At 50.0% G+C, this 23,925-nt stretch overlaps 2 protein-coding genes across 6 annotated transcripts in view; both read right to left on the bottom strand.

The window, feature by feature from the left end:
* LOC311525677 (myomegalin-like) overlaps positions 1-3,628 on the bottom strand; it is a gene marked incomplete at its 5' end in the record, with an annotated part of 43,886 nt that extends 40,258 nt beyond the window's left edge. Inside the window, 2 exons of the mRNA XM_084637983.1 lie at positions 2,095-2,166; positions 3,511-3,628. Coding sequence (XP_084494109.1) covers positions 2,095-2,166; positions 3,511-3,628 — 190 coding nt within the window. The remainder of the gene's footprint in view (positions 1-2,094; positions 2,167-3,510) is intronic.
* Positions 3,629-8,846: 5,218 nt separating this feature from the next.
* The window catches only part of LOC311525545 (myomegalin-like), a gene marked incomplete at its 5' end in the record, with an annotated part of 101,045 nt that continues 85,966 nt past the window's right edge, over positions 8,847-23,925 (bottom strand). For 4 of the 5 annotated variants that reach the window (XM_084637773.1, XM_084637772.1, XM_084637774.1 and 1 more), the window contains 15 exons: positions 8,847-9,345; positions 10,251-10,363; positions 10,731-10,868; positions 11,575-11,691; positions 13,014-13,105; positions 13,744-13,825; positions 16,617-16,763; positions 17,914-18,108; positions 18,772-18,951; positions 19,788-19,925; positions 20,219-20,332; positions 20,707-20,865; positions 22,246-22,461; positions 22,628-22,720; positions 22,962-23,081. In XM_084637773.1, the coding sequence (XP_084493899.1) occupies positions 9,171-9,345; positions 10,251-10,363; positions 10,731-10,868; positions 11,575-11,691; positions 13,014-13,105; positions 13,744-13,825; positions 16,617-16,763; positions 17,914-18,108; positions 18,772-18,951; positions 19,788-19,925; positions 20,219-20,332; positions 20,707-20,865; positions 22,246-22,461; positions 22,628-22,720; positions 22,962-23,081 (2,079 nt within the window). In that variant the 3' untranslated portion in view covers positions 8,847-9,170. The remainder of the gene's footprint in view (positions 9,346-10,250; positions 10,364-10,730; positions 10,869-11,574; positions 11,692-13,013; positions 13,106-13,743; positions 13,826-16,616; positions 16,764-17,913; positions 18,109-18,771; positions 18,952-19,787; positions 19,926-20,218; positions 20,333-20,706; positions 20,866-22,245; positions 22,462-22,627; positions 22,721-22,961; positions 23,082-23,925) is intronic. The other variant, XM_084637771.1, reaches the window with a different exon arrangement.

Raw genomic sequence — 23,925 nt, 5'->3', positions numbered from 1 at the left:
TGCAACCTGTCTTGGGACAGGCACCATTTCTTTTTCTTAAAAGTCTATCAAAGCTGAGCCCAGTTCTGTCCCTGTTCCAAGGTACTCATGCATCCTAGTTCACTTACACTGGCCAGATGCCCTCTGGAGCCACCTCTGACAGCTTCTCCATTCCTATCCTCAGAGGATCCCATCAATTCAGAGACCAGCAATAGAGCTGAAAAATCCAGTCTATTTCGTTAACATGCCTTGCCAGGCACTTCCCCTTCTGCCTTCTAGTGTTATTAGCGAACTCCCCCAACTCAGTGCTCTGCTGCCTTTTCCAATCAGTCTATTTCAATGGTTTGCACTCCTTTGCTCCCACTAGAGTTACAGTTGCAAAAGTTTCCACAGAGCTCCCCGTTTTCACATGCCCAGAACTTTCTGCAGCAGCCATTCTCCATGCTGATGGAGAAATCCTGACTCTGTTGAACTCAAAACTGACTTCAACAGCATCAAGATTGCACCATTGGTCTTGGCATTGGGCTATCCTCTCCCCTCATGTTTTAATGTGGGCAGAGCCCCAGAGGGAGCTTTTCCATATAACAGTGTAAGTAAAATACACTTTTCAGACTTCAAGGCAAATATAAGAACAGCCGTAGCGGCTCAGACCAGAGGTGCATCTAGCCTAGTATCCTGTCTTCCAATATTGAGGGAGTGAACAGAACAGGACAATTTACTGAGTGATCCATCCCCAGTCATCTAGTCCCAGTTTCTGGCAGGCAGATTTAGGGATTATTTAGGGAAAATTAAGATGGCTCTTGTTTGAATCAGGGCTCCAGCAGCCAGTGCTGAGCACTGTCCAGTTGAGGATGGACTTGCCATGTATTCTGGATAGGCCAAATATTTCACAGACAGCCTATATTTAGAAATGGTAGAGAGAGGTTTTATTACAAAACATTCAGTGCTATTTTTATCCTTCCATGCTAAGGCACTTGATTCAGATCTGCTGCCCTCTGCACTAACTTGCCTATATACTTGTTTGGAGGGATCCATACACAGCAGGACAGACACCCAGGAAGGTACATGTGGGTGCCAGTGAGTTTAATCTGTCTCCCCACAGCTCCGATTTATGCAGTCTCTCTCAGCTAGCTGTGGGCTGCTGTGCAGATCAAACCTGCCTGAGCTCAGAGCATTCTGACCACCACATCCCTTCTTGCTCCTCACATACCCCTAGGCTGGGGGATGAGAGGGGAGAGCAAAGGTCCATAGCTGGCCCTGCACTGGGGGAAGCCCCGACTTGCCTTCAGACCCCCATGTCCCACTGGAGTGGCACACAGGAGCTGTAGCAGCCAGGGCCCTAAACCTGTCCCAGGATTCCTGCTGCTGTTTCAGTGGAGCAGTGAGGGACCATCTCCTCTCTGTTCCATCACAGTCATATAGACAGTGCCTATTCTCACTGGTGCTTTCCAGCCGTGTCAGATACAAACCTGTCTGTCTGCCCACTCAAGTCCCCCACTCTTTTTTTGGCATTACACTTTCCCCATGGCTCACTCCCATGAAATAGGCGGGACTTAGTTTGCCCAAGATGCATTAGAGTTGCATTTTCCAGATCAAGTCTTTGTTTAAAATGGCCTGTGTGCCATTCTAACAGCAGCTGGTTTTCACACGGCCTGCCAGTACAGTATCACTGCAAATTTCAGGGTCATTTCCTGCTAGTCCAGCTCATTCATAAAACCAGCCCTAACACTGATCCCTGCAGCACCCTACTAAGAACCACCTCCCAGCCCCACGTGCTGCCGTTTCTACCTTTTGGTTCTCTCTGTGCTAGGGTCCGACTCATGCCAGCTACTACAGTTTAGACACAGTTGTTACCAGCAGGCCTCTACTGCAGTTTCTTTGAGCAGTGAGAACTCTCTCTCTCCCTTTCATACCATATAAGTACAGCCTGCTGCAGTCTACCTGGGGTATCGGACGTCTCTAAACAAAGCGCTATACCGGCATTCTGAGGATTCATTGCTTGAAATCCCCCCTGCTGCTTATTGCTCTTGGTTTCAATATCCCTTCCATCTCTATAGATCTTTTTTCTCTTAATATCTGGTCCAACATTTTGCTATGGAAAGAAGTTGAACTTACCAGCTGGTAATTGGCAGGCCTGCTCTCCTTTTCCTGACTTGAAGATTGGATCCACACTGGCTTTTCCCCATGCTTGTTCAAATAGTTAGCCGTTAATTTCCCTGTTAGTCTAGGTTGCAGGTGACTTGGACTCACTGGCATATTCTGCAAAGCATTCCCTCTCTGCTCTGCAGCGATCACTAATTATCAGAAGGGTTTCCTTTACTGCCTAATGGGCCAAACAAGTTTACATAGTGAGATTTTAAAAAGCAGTTTCCTAGCTCCAACATTTTCCTTCCCCTTCTCAATACTTACTCTAATTTATTTGCTCCCCTAGTGTATTAGCAAAGCCCTCTTTTGGCTAGCCTGGCATTGCTCTGCCCTTCTGCAAGCCGTGAACAAGCCCCACCCAGCATCTTTTTGAACTTCACATCCTGGAGCAGCCCTTTGCAAAGCTGGGGCGGGGGGTGGTGGGGGAGTCACGTCCTATTCCTTGCACTCTCCTGCACGGGGACAAGCATCATTTGCTAAACCCAAGGTTGTGAGTTCAACCCTTGAGGGGGCCATTTTGGGATCTGGGGCAAAAATTGGGGATTGGCCCTGCTTTGAGCAGGGGGTTGGACTAGATGACTTCCTGAGGTCCCTTCCAACCCTGATATTCTATGACAACTTCTATGCACTCTGCCAGGTTCCCCTTCTGCAGTGTCCCTATGTTTGCTCTCCTGTCCAGCCGCACTCAGGGAGCCTGATCCTCCTCAGGGCCCTCCTGTAGCCAAACCTGAGAGAAAGAGCCTCTGAATCAGCTGCATTACCAGGGTCTCCCCAGTAATTTCCTCCGGGACCCCAAGCAGGTGGGGAGCATATAAGGCCCTCAGTGTAGTCTCCCTGGATCCTGGGCCTTAGAAAAAGGTGAGAGCTCTCCCCAGCTCAGCGCATTTCAGGATCAAGCCCCACAGTGAATATTCTTATCTTCACACATCATTCCCTTCTGACCCTCAGCCAATACCAGTCAGCCCTGACGATTTACTGCACTCAAGCTTCCCCTTTCGTGGCTTCAGTCTTTGGCAAGGCCGCACTGGGATGATTTTCACTATCATTGTCTGAAGAGTCATGGCAATAAATCCACTTAATTGCGATGCTTTCCCCATTTCCACGACCCTTGGGAACGTGGGGTCCCGCACCCAGGCAGCCTGCTGGCTTCCTACCACTAGGACAGCTGTTTCTGGCAAAGAGCAAAGGGGCAGTATCCTGCTGCTGGGGCTAGCAAGGTGCTAGTTTGGCCCCACTCTTAGAGCAACCTCAAGCCTCTCCTAACCTGCTCCCCACTGTCCACATCCTCCAGGGGCCACTCAGTAGCCAGGAATAGCTGGAGGAATGCGCTGCTTTGGTCACACCCACTTTAGCATGTCACAGGGGAGGGGGGCTGCAAGAGGGCACCTGAGTGAGCTGCTACATGGGTTCTCTGCACATTGGGTTTTCCTCCTGCACAGAGGGGAATGCCCAGGTAGCCAATTAAACCAGCTTTATGAGCCTTCGGCACCTCCACAGCACCCATGAGTCAGGCCCGTAGATTTTACTGGTTTTCCTGTGCTTCTGCAAACTCTCTGCACCTCTATTACAGTGTCTTAGCTAGCCTCCCCACAGAGCTCACCACCTGTCCAGGCAGGCACAAATATGGGGGTCTAAAAAGCAGGCAGACAGGGTACCAAATTGCTTTGCAAAACCTTGCCCAGCTGAGATTGCACTTGTAGCACCTAACAGAAGAGGACCGAGTGCGGTAGTAGCACAAGGCTTGTTCTGCTCCCATCCATGTCAAAGGCAGCAGGAGCAGGCCCAGTTTTGTGATTTCCCTCATCTCTTAACATATTTGGACCCTTAGAGCAGTTTTAGCTGGTGCACATCAACGCAGCTCCCCTGAGGGCAATGGGGCTGCATGAGGCACACCAGCCAAGCTGGCCCCTTGGTGCCACCACACCTGGGAAACCTGCAGTGCACCAGTTGTGTCCTTCTGAAATTAATAGGCAGCAGGTTTAAAAACAAACCAAAGGAAGTATTTTTTCACACAACACAGTCAACCTGTGAAACTCCTTGCCAGAGAATGTTGTAAAGGCCAAGACTATAAAAGGGTTCAAAAAAGAACTAGATAAGTTAATGGAGGATAGGTCCATCAATGGCTATTAGCCAGGATGGGCAGGGATGGTGTCCCTAGCCTCTGTTTGCCAGAAACTGGAAATAGGCGACAGGGAACGGATCACTTGATGATTACCTGCTCTGTTCATTCCCTCTGAGGCACCTAACATTGGCCACTGTTGGAAGACAGGATAATGGGCTAGATGGATCTTTGGTCTGATGCAATATGGCCGTTCTTATGTTCTGGCCCCTGGGATTTTTAAAGCAATAGACCTTGGTCATCTCCAGTATGGAGCAATCTTTCCATACCATGTATGGCTGCTTTTTATATAGCACAGCTCATCCTCTCAAGCAGCCTAACCTAGCTCTCTCACACAGCCGGGAGTCAGGGTCACCCAATGGCATGAAATACTAACACCACTCACCTTCTTTTACCAAGCCAAGTATTTCAGCTGACTCAGTTGAAGTTTTAAGCTTCCAGCATTAGCATAAAGACACTTCATACCGAATATTGCCACCGCCTTAGTCTGAACCTCATTGAGTTGCAACCCTGCTTTTGGGGGGAGGGGATGGCTGGGAACAGATGGGTGGACACCAATGCTTGTCTCAGAATATCCTTCAAATTCACTCTCTCTGACACACGCACTGAGACCCACCCATACTCCAGTGAAGTGCTCCTTGGTTGGGACTCTGTCTGCTCTTATTTAGCACATCCATGAATGACTAGGGAAGAGCAAACAGAGCTGTGACAGACCCCCGCCCCAAATGACAGCAACTAGGAGGGATGTGGCCTACGCTCCAGAAGAAACAAATCACTCAAGAGGTCCCTTCTGAGGTTAAAAACATTGTCAGGAAATAACTCAAGGGGAATCAGATCTGAGAAATGAAAAACAAAGACAGCTGGAAGGGAGAAAAGTATCTAGTGGGAGATTATGGCAATAGGAACACAAAGATGTGACAGGACAGCAAGCCAGCGATGAGCATGCGATGGGGCTGGAAAGGAAAACCCAATGGGATTGGGAGCTGCATGTGCAGAGCAGGGAGGTATGGGACCCTGGTGTGCATGAAACTAGCCTATTGTGTTTGACAGAAAGTGGTGAGTCATTAACAGGCAATCATAGGAGAGAACTGGAGCAAGGAGACAAGCAATGCAGCTGAGCAGGGCGCTGGAGACATCTCTGCAGCTGGGGCTGCCTGATGCCCAGAATAATGGGGCCTGAGCCTGCTGTAAAGGATTCTTTGTACCAGAAGAGCCCAATATGCACTGCTTCTTTAGATGACAAAAAAAGGGGTAACTTGGTAGAAGTCTACCAACACCTAAAGGGTGCAAAAACCCTGCGGAGAGGGGAATTATCCAGGCCCGGGGAGAAGCAACAGTTTTTTAAAAAGGAGAATTGAAACAATCAGGAAGACGGGTCTGCCAGGGAGATCTGTCCTTAGACCATGGAACAGACTTCCTGGAACAGCAGTCCCATCGCTGCTGGTATTTACACTGGCCTGGACAAAGCGCTGACGCTACGCCACAGGGAAGAACTCCAGAGAGGCTCCAGAGGGAGAGTGGCAGTGGATGGGCTAAAAATAACCTACCAGGTAACTGTTAGGTCACATATTTGGTCCCTTCTGGCCTTGGAATCTATTAATCTCACCATCTTTGCCATCTCTGGACCTAATTCCCATTGCCTTGCACCAGTGTAGCAAGTGTAAATGCTGCCTGAGTGCGAAGCATGGTACCCCCATTCTGGCTGGCACAAGAGACTTTAAGAGCAGTATGTACTGATAGGGGTGGCTACAGGTAACACAGACAGACTCTGGAGAGAGCACCTTTTAACAAGGAGATGGCTTCTCTGGGCCTGTGGGTGAGCTAGTCAATGGACAAACTGTTTATTTGCAGCTACAGACGAATGTTTAGACTCCACCGTCTACCTTTGCAATGGCTTCTGGGATAACCAGGGAACCAGGACTGGCACAAGAATCAGGGCCTGCATACTCTGCTCCCCCCTGCCCTCAGGAGATCACTGTTGGCTGCTGGGAATTCAATTTTCAATCCAAAAAAATGGGGAAGGATCAGAAGATTGGAGAAAAACAAATTTTCCACCATGTTCCCCCAAGGAAAGAAAAGGGATCTGGCCATTCTCCTTTTGTACCCCGAGAGTAAAATAATAGAGGATGGGGGAAACCACTACACATCTCTCAGCTATCAGAATCATGAGCAAGCAGGAACCGTGCATTGGTACATCAAGATTTTGCCACACAAAGCCGAGTGCTTTTTTCACTAGGCTCAGTGGCTGAAGGGATGTAGCAGACACGCTATATTTGGACTTTATAAAGCATACAATACTCTCTCACATCATCATACTCTTAGAACTGAAGTCAGCTTTGGTATAAATACTAGTATGTGGATAGAAAGTGGTCAGAAGGGCCATCCAGAAAGGTTAATGACAGATTATGCTAACCCACACAATAGCAGTGCTGGACAGAGGGTGCAATGGGTAGGCTTAGCTACAGCCTATCTTTATTTATGCTGGGAAGGGGGGCACAGGCAGCACCGGAATGAAATTCAGATGAAACTAAAATGTGGGAGGGGCAAGAGGGAGACATACTCCAGGCAGAAAATACACGGTTCAGAGAATTGACGACCTAGTGGTTAGGGGACTAGCCCAGGACTGAGAGAACCCTAGTTCAGTCCCCTGCTCTGCAACAGACTTCCTGCATGACCTTGGGCAAGTCACTTAATCTTTGTCAGTTCCCTAGCTGTAGAAGGGGGCTAACAGTAGTGCCTGACCTCCCAGGGAGTTATGAGGATAACTATGCTAAAAGGGTTTGTAAAAAAATCCTTTACATAGAGCTAGGAAAGAACTAAACTCATACATCTGGGGGAAATGGTCCAAACCCCAGCTCCAGGGTGCGCTGGGAGGCCAGGATGCTGAAAGAAGCAAATCAGACACAAGGCTGCAGCGTGACAAAACTGGAAAAAGAAAACAATGCAGACACAGCTCAGGGCTGCATATGTAAAAACATCATCACAGCACCTGTCCACTAGGCCATGCTGATTCAACTTCATTCTGTTCCTGGGCACATTACCAGATACCGACAAAGTGGAGAGAGTCAGTTCAGAGAGGGGTGACAGAGTTAGCAGGGTACTGGATTGATAAGGAAAGATTAAAAGACCTAAATCTGTCTGAGATGGCTAAGGGGGAACACAACAGTAACATCTGCAGGGTATAAACAGCACAGAGAGAGAGAGAGACAGCATGATACACAGATATATCTAGGACTGATGGGATGAAATTAAGAAAGGGAAAATCTAGATTAAATATTAAGATAAACTTTCTTGGTAATGAAATGTATTAGGCTGCGAAAGCAGCCCCCAGAGTAGCAATGGAATAGCTATCTATCAGCACATTCAAGCAGCAGTAAACACGCATTGGAAAAGTCCTGAATTGGCCAGTGGCAGATGGCCCGGACACACTTAACCAGGGCTTTTCCATCCCTGCCTAGACTCAAAGGTGGAAATGACAAAGTAGGGAAGAGGATTAAGACACATGAATGGTTTGATCTCCTCCTGACAGAAGCATGAGAGCTGCTCTATCCCGTCTACATGAATGAGGCAGGGTGCAGGGAACAAGGACACTGAAGGGAACTGCAGCTCCTCAGCCCTGGCTGTTATTGCTCACTGTTGAGAAGATGGTCCATATAAACGTGTAAGAGAGGGAAAGCGGGTGACTAAGTGATGTACTGGATCTCATCCTACCCCTGCTCACAGAGAACATAAGAAGTGGTAGATTTCCCCTCTGCCACTCATAAGAGATGACCACTGAAAAGCTGGTGTGGGAAATGCCTGCTGGTTTGGCTCTCCTGGTTTAGAGCAGTAGGAATACCTTTATGAAAGAGAAACACGGAGACCCTGGAATAAACACTCCACTCATACCCACTTGCAAAACAGCACAGAGCCGCATGAGCCCAAAGGGGTCCTACAGCTTGACCTAAAGTTTTCAAAGCAGTGGACTGGAGGGACCGCACAAGCTGAGAACATGGAGCGGAGGCATCATGTCCCATGCCACCCTGATAGGAACATGCCCTGTCAGGTCAGACTGGGCTTTATCACCCCAACCGCCCCTCAGCCCTTTTGTCTTGAGGGCTGGGAACTCTTTCCTTTTGCTGCACAGAGAAGCTTGCGGACCATTACAACCCACGGAGCAAAGCTTAGCCCAGGAGGAATGAGTCACGTTTCAAGGCTGGCAGAGAAACTGTCTCAACCACAGAAACGGAAAAGATTCCAATCAAGGGTTCCACATGAGCTGGATCTGACTGTAGCCTAAAACGGGTCATTTCTTTGTTAGCCCAAGAGACGATATCAGTGATATAGCAACTACCAAAAAAGGCCCTGGTTGGCCAGGTAATCGGTGACAAAACAACCATTTCCCTCCTCTCTGGCTGCCACTGTCCTTGTCAAAAGGGCCCAGCTCTGTCTGCAAGGGAGAACGTGCTTCTCCCAGACACTTGCTTTCTCTTTACTCTGCCATGCAGTTGCAGAGGTAGCCGTTGTCCTATGAGCAGCACTTAACTGACCGGGAAAGATTAGGGGGAAAAAAACAAACAAAAAAAACCCCATGCATTTGTGAGATAGCACAAAACATTTAAAATCGCTTTCATAGGGAGGGAATCTTTATTTGGCCCATGGGGAGAGGAACGAAGGGAGGAGTAGGAGAAAGATGGAGGAGGATCAACTAAAATGGAATGACTCAAATGTGCAAATACATTTCATAACCTCCCCTGAAGGGCCAGAAACAAGTACATAGACGAGACACACATGGGTTGCATAGATCGCCATTTCCAGGGCAGCTCTAAATGCACCACTCCTATCGTATCATTAGTAACAAGTCAACCCTCCCAGAGTCAGTCAGCCAGGCTTGCTCTGTTAGTGACCAGTTTCCATCCAGGGCAGGTGGCAGGGTGAAGGCCAGAGCTCAGAAGGCATGCTGGGGTAGGACTCTCACACTCTGCTGTTCCCCACCTCCAAAGGCGCCTAGGGTCTCCAGCCTGCGCAAATGCTCCATGCTTCTGCCAAGAGCCTCTTCCAGTCGTCCACGGAGTGCCTGGGCCCTCTCCAGCTCAGCCTGCAGAGTCTGGCCTCTCTCAGGGCTAATTAGACATGTCATACAGAAAGGGAAGAGGGTTAGACAGGCTTCACAGAATGTCCACATCAGCAAGGATGCAGAGCAGTGGTGGTTAGACGTGAGCCAACACTTACTCAGAGCACTGCTCATCAGTGCTCCAAAGGTAGATCCAGCGTCGGCCTCTTCTGCTTCTCTTCTAACTTTTACCAGAAACAGCTGCAGGCGCTAGGCCCCAGCACCTCCCTCCCACATGGGTCAGGCACAGACTCCTACACCCACGGAGCAGTTCCCCCAGACTCACTCCCAATCCTCTGGGAAGCAGGGCAGGGACGGTGGCTTCCTGGCCATCACTAGTTATCACCATTGACCCAGGTACCAAGAGAAACTCCATGTGCACATGGCTCCTTCAGCCCCGCAAACTGCTCAGCTCCCCACCACCACCTTGGAAGGCACAGGGTTTGCATGGTGGAGGGTAGCAACATCAGTTACGCTGTTATGGAGGGGAATGACCTGGACAAACCACTAGAAGCCCCCAGCAATTTTCAGATCAATGATTTAACAAAGGGACGTGCAGCCTCTCAGATGTCAGGAGACTAGGCCAAAGGAGCAGGAAGAAATCAAGGGGAGAGAAGAGAGAATCTGAAAGGAGCATTAGAGCTCTGGGGTGTGATTAACTCCTGCTGTCTCGCCTGCCTCATGTGATCTCCATGGGAAGGATGCTGCCTTTAAATCAGCCACTCCCCAGCAGCAGCCCACCGAATAGTTCCCTGTTCACACCGGGTCAGCCCTTCTGCAGCACACACAGGCTCACGGACATGCTAGTGCTTCAACTTTTCCCGTTGAACAAGTCCTCTGGAGGGAGTGCAGCTCCAACACCTCGCAGGACCACACGGGCAGTGACAGCACAAGAGCAGCCCGAGGGCCCCCTACCTGTTTGGGTGAGTGTGGAACTTCACCAGACTGCTGTACAGCTGCCTTTCTGCTTGCAGAGCTTCATTCAAACGACTCCTCTCTGCCACCAGCCCTTCCAGCATCAGCAACAGCTGGGGAGAACGGAGGCAAAAAGCAACAGGCACAGAGGTAGGAGCTCAGCAAGGCCTTCACCCCCACCTAGACACACGTGAGAGGCAGAGTCCAGCCAAGAGACTGGAGTTGGTCATGTCAGGGACATGGAGATGAGATGCTGACCTCTGCCCTTGAGGGGGATCCAAACCACCTCTCTGTGCCACAAAGAGGGTCTGAGCCCCTCTTACACCTGCATGTACAGTGGCACACTCCCTCCCAGGCAAAAGCATTACAGTGCAGAACTGGCAATAGAGAACTAACTAACTGCAGGAACTGGAAACAGGCCTCAGCCTGCGGCCCATGAGATATCCCCCCTGCGGGAGATTCCATCAGAGCACGTGCTACCTGTTGCCTTCTGTTCCCTGTAGCCTCCTGTCCTCGTGACTCTGCTGTGACTACTTTCTCCCGAAGCACCAGGACTTCTTGGGTCAGTCGCTCCACAGCTGGGATTTCTTCAGGGTCAACCAGCTGCATCTGCAGGTCCTGAAAGCCAAGGAGAGCAGAGCTGGCTGGAGATCAACAACAGGAGACACCTCTTGAACGTCATACAAATCAGTGGGAGCTGGAGTTACAAAGGTCCCTAGAGACACTGGAGATTAGGGTCTCTAACAAGGGGAACTCCTATCCCTTCCAAGGGTGAGCCAGATAATTCAGAAAAAAACCACATTCAGGCGGTGTGCAGCACCAACATCCCAAAGCAAACCTTACTGTTGCTTTGTGCTAACAGGAGCCTGGCTCAAGACTCCAGACAGGATGCAAGGCACCCTGCATGCTCCAGAACTCCTAAACAAGGTCCAGGATGCACAGCAAGCGCACTCCAGGAGAAACGAGATCACCAAATAAGCATCTGGGCAGAATGCTGGGAGACTCCTCAATAACGAGATGTCATAAGGAGCCCTGGGTTTCCAACTCTTTGTGTTTTACAGGAACCATGGAGCGAGGCCCAGGATGCCAAGCCCAAGATGTTACAAGATCCATGCATGAGACCTCGACTACAGCTCGGGAGTCTCCTCATGCATCCACCTCATTGCTGATCTCTATGGAAACCTTGCTTCCTGGTTCTGACATTTTACAGTACACTGGAAGCCAGCTAGAGGGCTCGAGGTGGGGGGGGAACTGGAGGTTCTTCACTAGCATCCCTGGGCAGAGATGATCAGAGAGTATGTCAGGAGAACTGTAGTGATCCCACCTTTATAAGGTCCTCTTTGCTCTGGATCTTCCTGGTCAGGGACTCAATATCTGAGGCCTGCACCTGCAGCTCCTCCTCCTGTGCTGTCACCACAGATTGAAGAGAAGAGAGCTCCAACTACAGAGCAGAGACCACAGGGTCAGCGAAAGCTCTGCAACCCAGACACATGCCATAAACCCTCCATGTCACTGCCCCAATCATCCCACCCCCATGCCCCTAAGCTGTGGTGCTGGCCAGAGTCGTGAGTGACCTCCTTTACTCCGTGCAACACTACACGTTGTACAATGTCTCCAGAGTCTAAAGACAACATTTCTGAGAAAGGCAGAGGAGGGCCAAACCGGCCCAGGAAGGAAACTTACTTTCAGACTCATCAAGTCAGCACTGCGACCCCATAACCAGACCCTTTGTTCACCCCTCTATCAAGAGAGGTGCCTGTGGAGTTGATGGTCCCGTTGCCATGGAGATTAAGGACCAGCGTCAATCTGTCAGCTTCATGACTATGACACCACGTGGGGACAATCCCTAGTCCAGTGGTTCTCAACCTATTTATCATTGTGGACTCTGCTGGGCTGCAGGTTTAGAACCACAGTGTGCTTCCCCACAAACCTCCCTCCACAGATCCCTAGGTCTAGTGCCTCCCGCCCAGAGATCCCTTCACAGAGCAGGGCCAAGAGTGGGCAGGATGGCAGTGACCCCAGACCCTGCTGTGCAGGACTGGGCAGCAGTCCAAACCCTGGACTCGGCCACGTGGGGCTGGGTTGTAGGGCAGCTGGCGGCAGCCCGGACCCCAGCCCTCACCGAGCCAGCCAGCAGCCCCGGGCCCTGGACCCCACCAGGCTGGTGGGCAGCTCCGGACCAGCTGGACCACTGCGCTGGGTGACCAGGCAGCCAGGAACCTGGACCCCATGTGGACCAGCAGCCCGCTGGTTGAGAACCGCTGCCTTAGTCAGTAGTGAGGCGTAAAGGTCGCTACACCGGAAACCAGAGCGTCCCCAGGATAAAGCATGGGCCAGCTACTCACAAATGTAATGAGCTTATTTCCTAAACTGAAACCATCTAGATATCTCTGGGGTGGAACACAGCAGCAGTTTAACAGTACACTGCTTGTGACAGGACATGAAAAAGAAACCTATATCCAACAAAAATACAAGAGGACACAGGGAGGCTGAATGTAATCGCCAGAGATGGAATCTGACTAGGACACCAGGGCTAGCACCTTCCATTCCCACGCAGGGTGCTACAGGGTCCTCACCAGAAACCAAATAATTAATACTCTATGCTTCCAGGCTCAGTACAAACACTGAGCGAGAGACAGCCAGTTCCCCACAGGGTGGGAGTATGAACACAGCATGGCTGTTTGAAAGCAGACCAGGCTGGATTTGGTCTTGAGTGAAATAAGCCTCAGACTCCAGACGCTCAGGGTCTCTCCACATACTCACCCGGCTTTCCCTTTCCTTTCTTGCCATTAGCTCCAGTTCCTCTCTGGCATTAACAAGCTCCTTCTCCAGCTCGGCAGCCGTCTCCAACAGGCCTGGAGAGGAAACCACAGCCCAAAAAGTTACACTAACATAGGGCTTGAATCGTTTACCAGACACACCCTGGTTTTCTAACTGCAAGCTTTAGAAACAGAATCGCTTTCCAAATTAGAGCTCAAATCCTTAACAGAACTGGACTGAGATGGATTTTTCAAAGCCTTTTCTAATGCTCCTGCTCCCATAGTGATCCTCAACTGCCAGCCGCCCCAGAGTCCATTCCCGATGCCCTCCCCTCCAGAGTCCAGTGGCCCCAGCCCTGGGAAAATTCCAAGTATCCCCTACCACCCTCCCAGATTAACTGCACTCCTCCCAGTCAAGGAGGGCAGGACATTCTGATTAGCCCAGTGATCAGAAAACACCAGCTCCCACTCCCACACCAACTTCCTCCACTCAGCACTGGAGTCCAGAACCCATCAGTGATTCCTGAGCACCAGTCTCCCATCCCAAATCTAAGCCACAGTCATTGAGTGCCTCAAGTTTTATTCCCAGTATCACACCCCTGGGGAAGGACGACTCCAGTCAATACTCCTGGTTAGAGTTCTTTGGTGTCTTTGCAGGCTGTTTGTCACATGAGACAGTTCTCCCCATAGCAAAAGCCTTGTACGGACTGGAGAGAAGCTGCCGCTGTACTGACCTTTCTCCATCCTGAATTTGCTGTCCTCTCCCTTGGAAATTCCGGTAGTGGTAGCATTCCCACAACCTCCTGGCAGTAATTCCTGAAAACACAAAGCGATTCCTGGTTTTACCCCCTCAGAGATCACCCTGGGCACCCTGCACAGTTCAGACCCCACCACCCACCTCCAGACCTCACAATCCAGTGCTAAGACCAAACACGACACATGCTCACTGGTGTCACAAAGACCATTGGCCAAATGGGGTTTTCAGTTATGAGGGAGCTGACCAGAGGACTGTAAGTTTTTGGGGCTCCCAGATCCCAGAGGAATGGACGGAGACAAGCGCAAATGGGATGAAAGCTTAAATCTGGTGTGACAAACAAGCCTGGGAAGTCAGGAAAGGGACTCCAAAGAGAGGCGTCCAGAGCAGGAAAAGGGGTTCTTGGTCACTGCGTTTGGGTTAAACCAAGGGGGACTATGTAGCAGGGACACCAGAGAAGCGGCTGCAGCAACAGTGCAAGAGATGATCTGAGATAGCACTACGGCTTTAATAGCTAGAATGAAGAGGAAAGGATGAACCAAAGCTGCTGTCATGAAAAAGCAGCAGGATTTAGCAATGGTCTGGTTGCAGGAGGCACACAGAGGAATCAAATATGCCCACAGGCTGCATGCATGGGCAACAGTGCCGGGCGATTTTCCATGATGGGTAGCAATCTTCAATCAGAGCCTCTCCTTCTTCCAAACATCTGCTAAATCGGACACTCTGGAGGTGCTGACAGTGACAGTAAAGGTTACAAAGCCACTCCCAAGTCAGCCCTGTTTACGCTCCCCCAGAGCCCTCTGAGGAACTTCTCTGGGCTGAGCCATACTAGCTAGCTACGTAGCAGAGATATTTCTCTGTGCAACCCAGCATCGAGAATTCAGAGGTTAACAGTGGAGCTCAGCCCAGAGGCACAATTTTGGAAAGGTTAAGGAAAGTCTTTCCAGCTCATTGTGAGACACTGGGGAGTGGAGACAAACCACCAATGGCCTACTAGCCCCTTCTGGCCTAAACTCCATGATTCTAAACTCTGTGACATGTCTTACAACTTTAAACAAAAAGCAGATGTTTGTTCACCAAGAAACAACTGAAATGGTTCCAACAAAAGCAGCCTGGCTCATGCTCAGTGATAAAGGGTATGACGTTGCTCTCCATAATGTTGTATGGAAATATGCTTATGAGTATAAATATGATGTAACTGGAATATGCTTTATGCAAAAAGTCTCTTGTAAAGTGTCATTGCAAAGGTTATAATTTACTGTGTGTTATTGAGTGTGTTCATCCTATTTGTTTGCATGTATTATTTCTATGTCTGGAGTTAGGAGAATAAGATATAAACTTGTATTACTGATGTAAACACATTAAGTGGAAGCCTTTAAGGGTGCTTCAGAATCAATGAACTGTGAATGGGTTTGTTTACTTGCAAGCCTTCCTGTGTTCGTGTAAGCCAGCCCAGGAAGAATGGTGGAATCCATCTTAAACCTGGTGCTTTTCCATTTAGAAGGAGGGGTGGAGATCCAGAGACACAAAAGATTCCCGCCTTGTGCCAAAGCTATAAAAGGGTGTGGAAGAGAACAAAGGAGGTGGCCAGTCATGAGAAATCCCCTAGTTACCACCTGAGCTGGAACGAACAAGGACTGTACCAAGGGAAAGGACTGGGCCCAGACTAGGAAGGAGTCTAGTCTCCAGAAGTAGCTTATTGGAACATCTTTGAGGGTGAGATTTTACCTGTAAAGATTTCTTAATGCATTAGGCTTAGGCTTGCATGTTTTTGCTTTATTTTGCTTGGTGACTTACTTTGTTCTGTCTGTTATTACTTGAAATCCTACTTTTTATACTTAATAAAAGTCACTTTTGTTTATTAATTAACCCAGAGTAAGTGATTAATATCTGGGGGAGCAAACAGCTGTGCATCTTTCAGTGTTATAGAGGGCGGACAATTTATGAGTTTACCTTGTATAAGCTTTATACAGAGTAAAACGGATTCATTTGGGGTTTGGATCCGATTGGGAGCTGGGTGTCTAATGCTGGAGGCAGGTGACCTGCTGAGAAGTTTTTGGTTAAAGCCTGCAGCTTTGGGGGCATGGACCAGACCTGGGTCTGTGTTGTTGAGCCAGACACGCTAGCCTGCTGCAAGGTAGGGTTCTGGAGTCCCAAGCTAGCAGGGAAAACGGGCTCAGAGGTAACTTCAGCTCGTCAGAGGACAGTCCCAAGGGGGTCTCTGTGAGAGAACCCGTCACAAAGGGGTTCCCAGCAAAGTGGGTTTAAAAACACTTGACTATTGAGGATGAAATAATTAAATGTGGGTACATGCGACAGGCTCTGCTAAGAATTAGCAGGCTTAAAATTAGTTCTTCCTGCTCCCAGCCAAGGCTGGACCATGACTTTCTGGGAGGTTGATTCCCGCCCTGCATCCTTTTGGGGGCTCCAATACTGCCCACACCAGCAGTGTCTGCTCTCAGCAGATCTGTGGGGAAGGGGCTGCTGAGCGACTGAGAAAAAGCTGTGGAATTCAGATCAGGATGTTCTGATCTCAGCTGGCCTCCCCTTAGCAGGGAGGGTCTTTTCTGTTTGTGCCTAGCACAACGGGGTCCAGGTCTATGAGTGGACTCCTAAGCACTACAGCAATACAAATAGTAAATATCAACAGCTGCCAAGGGCCTCCATGTGACACGCCCAGTGCTCAATCACTCCTCCCTGCCAAGTGCATCTCATCACCCCCTTCTGTTATCTCTCTGCATCTGCTTTCTTCCCACAGGCCTCTCTCTCCCCTCTGCTGCTACAGCAATCACTTCTCTTCCCCGTCCTGAGGCAGCATGCAAAAGACAGAACAATCCAGTGCACAATTCCTACTTGAAAGGGCTGCTTGTCTTTCTGGAGGAGGATCCTGCTATCAGCTGCTAGGTTCTTCCCCAGCTCCTTCTCCACCAGCCGCTGGCGCAGGAATTGTACTTCACCACTCTTTTCTGTCAGAGCCTGCACCATCTTCTTGGCAGCCACCTGACGCAGCGGGAAAGCAAGGTGAGAGAAGAGAAGCAGAGGTGACAAAGAGTTGGGTCTCAGGTGGCCACTGGCACAAATCGTGGCCCTGACTCCTTGCTCTGGCAACATAAGGACAGATTTACCAATCACTTGCTGCTGGATGGAGATCAGGAGTCCCAAGCCAACCCTAACAGGAGACTTTGCTATGGGCTTTGTGGCAGCACACATAACAATCAATGCTACAGCACTGCCATCACAGCCCCCTGCTTTCACTGACCCAGCCTTTGCTGCATAACTTTTCAGCAGTGCTACCAAACCTTTGACTGGGATGGTGAAAACTCACCCATGGCATGGGGGCTGTGGAGTGCAGCAATATGGGAGGAGGCCTGGAAGGACAGAGGGGATGAGGATAGAAGCTGGAGGAGAAAAGGGAGGCAAATGCTGTGAGGAGATAGCTGGGAGCTTGGCTTTTTAATCCTGTTGTTAAAAAGGGAAATTCAATGCAAAACTCCACTGACATTTAAAACTGACCACAATGCACAGAACGCAGGCAATGCGGAGGGTAAGACTCTTGTGGCAATATTAACTCCCTGGTAGTGCACACAATAGTCCCGAGTACTAGTTTGACTGTTAAATACAGCTAATATACAATGGCCAGAGCTCCCCCCATACTGCCCCTCCACCCTTCTGATTCTAGGCAGGGCAGATGGCTCCACCCAGCTCTGGGAAAGGGCTCCAGGGTTCATCCTTCCCATGACTACTGGCCAGGCAGTGGTGGTACGTGTGCACACAATGCCCTGTGAATGTGTACAAGCCGAAATCTGCACACCTTCCTCTCCCCAACCCAACAATATGCACATGCAATCCCTGATCTGGGTGCACAAGAAGTGCTCCCAGGTTTCACAACGTAGGTCTGTGGGGCACGTGGACAAGCAAACGCTGCTCTATGGTAATAATTCTGAGAATTTCCCACAGACAACACATTGATATTTGTAACCTTACTCTGTATTAACATGGGCGAGTGGGATGTTCTCACTATTGTGTGGTTCTGAAACATAAAAGACACTTCCTGCAGCTCCCTGAATGGCATCAGAGACTGCAGACCAGTTTCCACACAACAGACCCATCACAGCCATGCTGGTCGGCGGCTGCTCTGAGCACAACTCACTCGGCTTTGCTGCTCCCGGGCACTCACGGCTTGAAGTAGCTCCCGAAGTTCAGTCTCATGCTCTCCAGCCTGTCTGTATCGGTCACTCAGGAGATCCTGCAGCATCCTCTCCTTACGCTGGAGACGCAAGCACAGCTCCTCCACAATCTCACCCTGCCCTGGGCCCAGCTTGCAGAGCAAGGTTGCTGTGAGCTCCTAGGGGAAAAGGAGGGAGAAAGGGGTTGAAATGTTCCATCTCCATGCTCAGAGAAGCCTGGCACTTGGGGATGAATGGCTGTGCAGCCTGGGAGCACCCCTCTGATCATGTGTAGTCACCATCAGAGAATCTACGCACAGCAAGCATTTATGCCAACGCAGCATTGCGAGAGCCTGCCAGGATTCCAGGGAGCAGCTTTCCTGGCTCGCCCCCGCTCTTCCTGCAGCACATATGGAAGGGGCTGGGCCATGCATGTCACTCAAAGGCCAATGTGCCTCTGTGCTTCCATTCTGTAGGGAGAGCCTTTGCTTCCACAAGCTGGCAATTGTTGGTGCTCTCAAATTGAGGACTATGCTAGTTTAGATATTTTTACATCGCCTCCGATGTGCTCCCTCCTCTGCACTGCGGCCGAGAGCACAGAAATTTAAAAAGGTGACACACTGGGGAATCTCCAAGAGGAGCAGAGCAGGGCTAAGAGTCCCACCCACCCACACACACCCCGCCCCACCAAGTCAGGGTAATGAGTCTGACACCCCCTCCAAGGGGAGCAGGATGGCACAGCGGCATTGAGTGAGTGGCCCAGAGGCCTGGCAGTAGTGCTCAGGGATCCCACCCGAAGACGGAATGGATGGAGGCACTGCAGCAGGGAGCATGGGCCTTACTTCCACTTCCTTGTTCCTGTCATGCAGAGAGGTCTGCAGCTGCTGTATTATCCCCTCCTGCTCCTTCTGCCAGCTGCTGGATTTCGCCTCGACTTCCTCTTTCAGCCACTGGAGGTTCTGGCAGGTTGCCGACACCTGCTCTAGTTCCAGCGTCTTGGCTTTCAGCAGGCTCTCCATGCTCTAGGGACCAGAAAGAAAACCAGGAACACACTGAGGCCCAAGTAGTTTCTTGTGCACTTAAGTAAACAGGATTGAAACTATTCAGTCTCTTCTACCCTTTTGTGCAGCCCCAAACAGCCATTACATTCACTCCCTAAGGAAAGTTTCCACCTCAGCATCCAGCTGAGAAATGCCACATGGAACAATTAGTTTAACCACTTCCTTCCCCAGATGCAGGAGGCCATCAGAAAACTGCCTCGTGGGGAGGGATGAGGATGTATGCCAGCCAGTATGCTAAGCAAACACTCACCAGAGAAAAGCCAGGAGAATGAATAAAGGATTAGCAAACATGCCTTATAGTGACAGACCCAAGGAGATCTATTTAGTTTAACAAAGAGAAAGTTAAGGGGTGACTTGACCACAGTCTATAAGTATCTACACGGGAACAAATATTTAATAATGGGCTCTTCGACCTAGCCGAGAAAGGTCTAACACCATCCAATGGCTGGAAACTGAAGCTAGACAAATTCAACCTCGAAATAAGGCATAAATCTTTAACAGTGAAGCTAATTAACCATTGGAACAATTTCCTAAGGGTCATGGTAGATTCTCCATCACTGACCATTTTAAATCAAGATCTTTTCTAAAATTGTGGGGCAGGTCTCTGGCCTGTTTAATGCAGATCAGACTAGATGATCACAGTGGTCTCTTCTGGCCGTGGAATCGATGAGGCAGCCAAAGCACTAACATAAGGGGCTGGCCACACCAATGGAATGAATGCTGTGGCAAGCTGAGTCGGGAGCTCTGCTGATCACCGACACCATAGGTGCACTGCACAGGGAGGGGCTCACGCTTACATGAATGGTGGCCTCATTGCTGGACAGGACGCTGCGCAGTCTCTCCAAGTCGTGCTCCCGCTCTCTCTCGGAGAGATGGAGCTGTCTCAGCTCTTGCTCTCTCTCTTCCACAGCAAAAAATTTTTGATCTATTGCTCGCTACAGGGAGAGAAAAGGAGACGTAGAGGTCATAGAGAGACTCCCTTGCGTGGGAACAGCATCCTGAATTCTCTCGCCATGCAGTCGACTTCACACTAGGTGGGAGAACTCAGCTCACTCTATGGGGGTGGGAAAGTGGGAACAGCCCCAGGGAAAGGGAGAGGAGGGGATACCAACCCGGGCAAGGGAGGTCAAAGCACAAGGGATGCTGTGCCTACCCACCCCCACAGGACCCCAGGGACTGAGCTCAGGGAAAGGACAGGGAAGATTGTGCTGGAATGTCCTGTGCTTACCTCCAGAGCAGCATCTCGGTCTTTGACTCGCTGCTGCAACTTCTCCAGCATAGCGTCAGTCACCACAGGGTTCTTCTCCAAGCTCTGCCAACACTGCAGAAGTTCCCGGGATTCCTGAAGGGGCCCCATAAGCACACATCAGCACAGACACCAACATTACTGAGCCAGTACCAGGATTTCTGAGGTCAGAGCAAGGAAAGGTCAGAGAACTTCTCTCTGACCTCACTCTCCTCTCTCCATACTCAAAGGATGGCTGAGTCCACAGGTCAGGTCAGTGTTATTCTGTCTTATTCCCTCCCCAGTTAGGGCTCGCCAGTACGACTCAGCCCCAGCTACAGGTCCCTCCCTGTGGCTGTAGCCAGAGGGTTGCCCTCAGACTCCAATCTCTCTGACGACAGGCCCTGGAGAGCTGCACATAGTCACGTGGTTGCCAGCACTCAAATTCCAAGGTGAGCTTAATCCCTGATTCGCATAATTTTTCACCTCACCTGCAGAAGCTGTTCTTTGTGAGCCAGCCTCTGGCTCAAACGCTGAACACGCTGCTCCTCGGCCCGGATCTCACAGCACCTCTCCCCCTCCAGGGTCCGCAGCTGCTGAGCCTTGTGCTGCAGCTCTGCTTGTACCTGCTGCACAACACCGCGCAGCTCCTGAAAGGAAACACACTTCTCACTTCTTTGCCATAAGATACTCACTTCCCCACTAGAAGCCAAAAGGCTAACAGGAAGCCCTGTCAGTCAGTCATACCAAAGATGGAGACAGCCTCAGGAGCTGCTGTTATCCTGTTAAAAACAAGGAGTCTGGTGGCACCTTAAAGACTAACAGATTTATTTGGGCATAAGCTTTTGTGGGTAAAAAACCCCACTTCTTCAGAAGCATGTTTACCTTGTGAGATTCAACAGGATAAGGGTAGGCTGGGCTGCAGGAGAGCATACCACAAGTTCAGTAGGATTCAGATGTTATAGGCTTCTGTCATTCAGATCAGAAAACTGAGAGCCTGACCTCCTTCCACAGGAGATGGGGATGCTAACCCTTCAGCAAACATATGGATGGAGCACCGAAGAATATCTCCACGTGGTTCGGCTTATGGAAGCTAGGCTCAGTACATGTGTAGCACACATGTAGATGGAGATAGGGTTTCCACAGCTGCATGGACAGATGTCAGTGTGGACCGTGGCTGAGTATGTCTCAAGTTGCGGGTTCCTATTCCCTACCTCCATTGCTACGGAGTTTTATACATTTCCACATAGACACATCTGATTACTTACCTACATGCTGAGTAGGAGTTTTGTACAGCACAGCCACCAAAGCAAACTTTCAAACATTTATTACTTCTTCTTTGAAATTACACAGAGACATTTAGTGATTTTTAAACTCTAAATCCGTCCATCTCACCAAAGTGACCAGCCACATTCCTCTTTAGTTCCACGTATTATTTTGTGCCCAGCGCAAGAACGGTGCAACTAACTCTTAACTTCTTCAGAAAGTCACTATCAAAGTGGGTCCAACCACATGAAGTTTGGTAGTGAAACTGACAAGCAAGTGGAATTGGGGTTCTGCACTCAATTCCCTAACTGCACTTTTTTTTCCCGCAAAGTGAAAATTTGTTGGTGACGGCACAACTTTAAAACTGATGAAAACTTTCAACCTCAACTCTGGCTAGAAAAGGGGATTTAAAAAATGGTTCTTACATGCACAGGAAAATTTTTAAGTCTACCCCAGCTAATCCACTGAAGAAAGAGGAATACAGCATCACAAAAAGAAACAGGACATTTGTACCAGTTAAAACATACCAGTAAGTGCCACTACTGATCCACTGTATTCAGTCTCTGCACTGATTGTGTGCACGTACTACTGAATGTAAGCTAACATGAATTAGACAGAGAATGCACAGCACAGTACCCACTTAAGACATTCAGCTAATATAAGCATTATGAAGGTCATTGGTTTGTATTCTTCATATGCAAAAACACTTTACTGTCATTTGCATGTGGCATCAGGCCATGCTCAACTGCTGAAGCATGCCGTACCTGATTGTGTTTCCATGACACCTCTTTCAGCTGCTGTTCCTCCTGCACAGCAGCCTCAAGAAGCTGGGTAGCTCTCCTGGCTTCAGCCAGTTGGTGTTCTTTCTGCCGCTGACCCCTCTTCAGCTGCTGTATCTCCAGCTGGGTGCAGAAGAGTGTGTTCTGCAGATCTAGCAGTGCCATGTGCTGCTGCTGGGAAGGGGATAGCCCCTCCGAGGTCTGACAAGATAGAACAGAAACGTGAGAGTGTTTAAGCGTGAGCTCACGAGAGCTGTTCAGAACAATGAAGGAGCCTGTGACAGTGAAATACCCAACGCTTTTCAATTTTCTTTTAAAGGCAAAGGCCCCTCACTTCTGGGGGATGGAGGGGCCCACAGGGAAGTACCTGCAAATGTCCAAGCTGGCTTCTATGTAACATGTCTCGTAGTTTGGCCATGGTCTCATTCTGCCCTTCAATCACATGATACAGCTCCTCTGTCTGCAAGATAGGGGATAGGACACCCAACCGTTAGCAAGCCCCACACCTCAAGGAGTCTTGGGCACAGATTGCCTCTGCCTGTTGTAAGTGCTTTGACAGAAACAAGTCACAGGAGAAATGAGCAAGGTCCAAGGATGACTGAAGGGTTCCTTCTGAATTGCTGCTAGAATAGCATGCTTCCCTGCATCCACATTTCCTATACAAGGGCACAGCACCGGCCCCCCCCAGCAGTGCTAGTTACCTCACTTTCTTTGCTCTTCAGGGCCTCATTCAGACTCTGGATTGTACGATCTTGTCTCTGGGATGCTTCCTGGACAGATTTTAATTCAAAATTCATCTCATTTAGCTTTTCCTGCAGCAACTGAACACAGAGAACACAACGGTTTAGTTACCAAGCCCAAAAGGTCCTCAAATTGCCCCCAAGAATCCCTCCACACCATACTGAGTCCACAGAGCCCAGAGGTTCCTCTTTATTTCCCCAGACCAAGATCAAAGTGGCTCCCTCTGAAGCCTGGCTCTGCTGCTCCTGATCTGGGTGGAGAAAATAGCAACAAGGCAATGCAAGGCCTTCCCTTCTTTCACAGGGACTGAGGCCAATTTCCAGCCATAGGTGCTGACTCTGGGGCTAGAGCACCCATGGGGGAAAAAATGGTGGGTGCTGAGCTCCCACTGGCAGCCTCCCCATCAGCTTCTTCTCACCACCCCAGTGGGCCCTGTGGATCAGTGCCTCCCCCCGCCACAATCAGCTGCTTCGCAGCATGCAGGAGGCTGGGAGGGAGGGGGAGGAGTGAGGACATGGTGTGCTTGGGGGAGGGGACTGAACTGGGCAGGAAGAGGTGGGGCAGGGTGGAGCAGGGGTGGGAAGAGGCGGGGTGGAGCCTTGGGGGAAGGGTGGAGTGGGGGCAGGGCCTGGGATAGAGCTGGGGTCACGCAGCCTCCGGCACTTTGGAAAGTCAGAACCTGTGCTTCCAGCCCCCAGTGATCCAGTCTGAGGGAGGGGCTGGAATCCTGCTTACTCTGTCTGATACAGTCTCCAACACTCAGCTGCCTAATGCCATTCCCAGTTTTGATTACTCGTTTCCCCAACCCTTTCAAAAGGGGAGGAGAGGTTCCAGCCCTTGGTACTCCCGGAGATCTGGAACCTCCGAACAGAACCCACATATCCCAGAGGCCACTTCCTTTCCCTCCAACTCACCCAGTACCGC

Source organism: Lepidochelys olivacea, assembly GCF_965140295.1.
Source record: "Lepidochelys olivacea isolate rLepOli2 genome assembly, chromosome: 8".
Lineage (NCBI taxonomy): Eukaryota > Metazoa > Chordata > Testudines > Cheloniidae > Lepidochelys > Lepidochelys olivacea.
Note: the sequence above shows the minus strand (reverse complement) of the source record. Positions and strands in the feature narration are given on the sequence as shown.